This window comes from Urtica dioica, chromosome 5, assembly GCF_054948205.1.
Source record: "Urtica dioica subsp. dioica isolate 48M chromosome 5, U.dioica_male_clone48M_v1_H2, whole genome shotgun sequence".
Taxonomy (NCBI): domain Eukaryota; kingdom Viridiplantae; phylum Streptophyta; class Magnoliopsida; order Rosales; family Urticaceae; genus Urtica; species Urtica dioica.
This window is the reverse complement of record NC_142760.1, coordinates 27,449,167-27,452,133: the sequence shown is the minus strand read 5'-3', so window position 1 is coordinate 27,452,133 and position 2,967 is coordinate 27,449,167. Positions and strand designations below refer to the sequence as shown.

Sequence of the window (2,967 nt, the reverse complement as noted above, 5' to 3'; positions counted from 1 at the left end):
TCGGTCAACTCAATAAAAGCTCATCAGCGTCAGCTGATGAACAAGACCGTCAAGATCGGAGAGGAACAGGATGTTCAAATCTCATTCTCCGAAAGAGAAGCCGCCGGAACAGCAGGCTAGCATGACGACGCGCTCGTAATAACAATCGACGTGTCCAATTGCGAGGTCGCCCGAGTCCTAATCGATGGAGGGAGCTCTATAGATCTAATTTTCAATGATACCCTTAAAAGAATGGGAATCGAAGAATCTAAGATCGAGAAGGAGCAGATCCAATTAACAGGCTTCAACGGGTCGACCACTCCCTCAATAGGAACCATCAAGTTGCCCGTAAAGACCAACGGTATAAATAAGATAGTCGAATTCCAAGTTCTGGAATGCCTCTCCCCTTACAATATTATCTTGGGGCGACCATGGATACATCGGATGAGGGCCGTCCCCTCTACTTTCCATCAGTGTATCCGGTTCCCCACGCCTGAAGGGGTAGGTGAGATAAGGGGTAACTAGGCGACCTACCGTAGCTGCTACCTCACTAACCACAAGTAAAATATTAAAGAAAGTAGTGAGAAGCAATAGCAATTAACAAACTTAGAGCCAACGGAAAAAGAAGGCTCTAAACTAGAAGAACTGGACTCCCTAAGTACTGAAATGACAGTACAAATACAGCTCGATGGCCTCGACCCCTCCAAGTGTGTGGGAATCGGGGCCGAGCTAAAGGGGGGTATATGACGAGAATTGATTTGTTTCCTGAAACGAAACAAATCTACCTTCGCTTGGACCACGGAAGATATGCCAGGGATTAGTATCGACGTTACGTCACATCAACTTAACGTAGACCCAAGCTTCAAGCTAGTAAAGCAGAAAAGGCGTAAACTTGGTCCCGACAGAGCATCAATAGTTAACGACGAAGTCGAAAGACTCCTGAAGGCTAACTCAATCCGCGAAGTCAAATACCCGGACTGGTTGCCAAATACCGTCGTCGTGAAAAAGAAAAATGGAAAATGGAGGGTGTGTATCGACTTCACTGATTTGAACAAAGCATGCCCCAAAGACAGCTTCCCCTTGCCACACATCGACCAACTGGTAGAGGCAACCGCGGGACATAAGATGCTTTCGTTCATGGATGTATTCTCTGGATACAACCAGATCCTAATGGATCCGGACGATCAAGAAAAAACAGCTTTCATAACTGACCGAGGCACTTATTGCTACAAGGTCATGCCATTTGGACTAAAAAACACTGGCGCAACCTATCAGAGGCTAGTCAACGAAATGTTCAAAGAGAAAATAGGAAAAACAATGGAGGTGTACATTGACGACATGCTCGTCAAATCCCTAAGAGATTGTGATCATGTAGGGCATTTACGGGAATGAATACCAAATGAAGTTGAACCCCGCCAAGTGTTCCTTCGGGGTATCATCTGGGAAATTCCTTGGGTATCTATATGTTGCCGTCTCTCAGGCAACGGTCAGTGGAGTGCTCAGTAGGGAAGGGCAAGGGGACCAACGACCCATATTCTATGTAAGCAAGTCGTTAGTCGACACCGAAACTCGATATCCTATCATGGAAAAATTGGCATTAGCCGTAGTTTCCGCAGCGCGAAAACTCCGGCCGTATTTCCAATCCCATTCCATAATAGTGATGACGACCCAACCGCTAAGAAGTTTTCTACACAGCCTCAACCAATCAGGGAGACTGACCAAATGGGCAATAGAACTAAGCGAATACGGCATTGAGTATCGAATTAGGACTTGCGCTAAATCTCAAGTTTTAGCGGATTTCCTCATCGAACTCCCTAGAGAGAACCCAGCCGTGACCGAGGATGATGGCACTTTGACACTGAAAGTGGACGGCGCATCATCAAAACAAGGAGCAGGGGTAGGAATACACCTGACATCGCCCCACGGTGAGGTCATTGAACAGTCATTCAGGCTCGACTTTGCTGCGTCCAACAACGAAGCCGAATATGAAGCGCTAATAGCCGGACTAAGATTGGTTACAGCCGTGGGAGCAAAGCAAGTGCACGCTTATTGCGATTCACAGCTTGTAGCAAACCAATATTCCGGTGAATACGAAACAAGAGATGAGTGGATGGAAGCCTATTCGAAGGTCGTGAAGGACCTTGCGGCGCAATTCAAGCAATTTTCTCTGACGCAAATTCCCAGGGGCGAAAACACCTCTGCAGACGCACTAGCCACATTGGCATCTACCTCGGACCCGGACCTCAGAAGAGTAATACCAGTCGAGACAATCAAACAACCTTCCATAGCCATCACTGTCGCTGCAGTAATAGCTATAGAAGGGGGGATTGGAGGGATGAAATCATACATTACATCACGACTGGTACGGTCCCGTCCGACAAGATGGCAAAACGAAAGCTCATACTAAGGAGCGCAAGATTCGGCGTAATAGATGGAAATCTGTTTAAAAGAAATTTCGCAGGACCATATCTCAAGTGCGTCGGCGCGGACGAGTCAGAACGAATCCTCGAAGACGTACACGAGGGAGAGTGTGGAAGCCACACAGGAGGTAGAGCACTCGCTGTCAAAATAAAAAGGCAAGGCTACTTTTGGCCGACCACGCTGGCAGATTGCGAGGCACATTCGCGCCGCTGCGACCAATGCCAACGCCACGCACCTAACATAAAAAGACTCGTTGAAGAGTTGTCTTCCATCTCGTCTCCATACCCGTTCATGAAGTGGTCGATGGACATCGTGGGACCAATTCCGTCCGCGCCCGGTGGGCTAAGATTTTTATTGATCTTAACAGATTACTTCTCAAAATGAGTCGAAGCAGGCGCCTTCGTCCTGGTAAAGGACATCGACGTAACTGCGTTCATCTGGAAGAATATAATCTGTCGGCACGGAACCCCCCATGAGATCGTAACGGACAACGGGTCACAATTCATATAAAAAAATTCAGAACTTTTTGTTTCCGCAATAATATAGAATTGAGGATGTCGACACCGC

The 2,967-nt window shown here is 47.3% G+C and overlaps 1 protein-coding gene across 1 annotated transcript; it reads left to right on the top strand.

The window, feature by feature from the left end:
- Positions 1-1,378: 1,378 nt before the first annotated feature.
- Positions 1,379-2,386, top strand: LOC149397704 (uncharacterized). Its single transcript, XM_089614318.1, has one exon. It carries the CDS (start codon positions 1,379-1,381, stop codon positions 2,384-2,386), a length of 1,008 nt encoding a protein of 335 aa, XP_089470444.1.
- Positions 2,387-2,967: the final 581 nt, after the last annotated feature.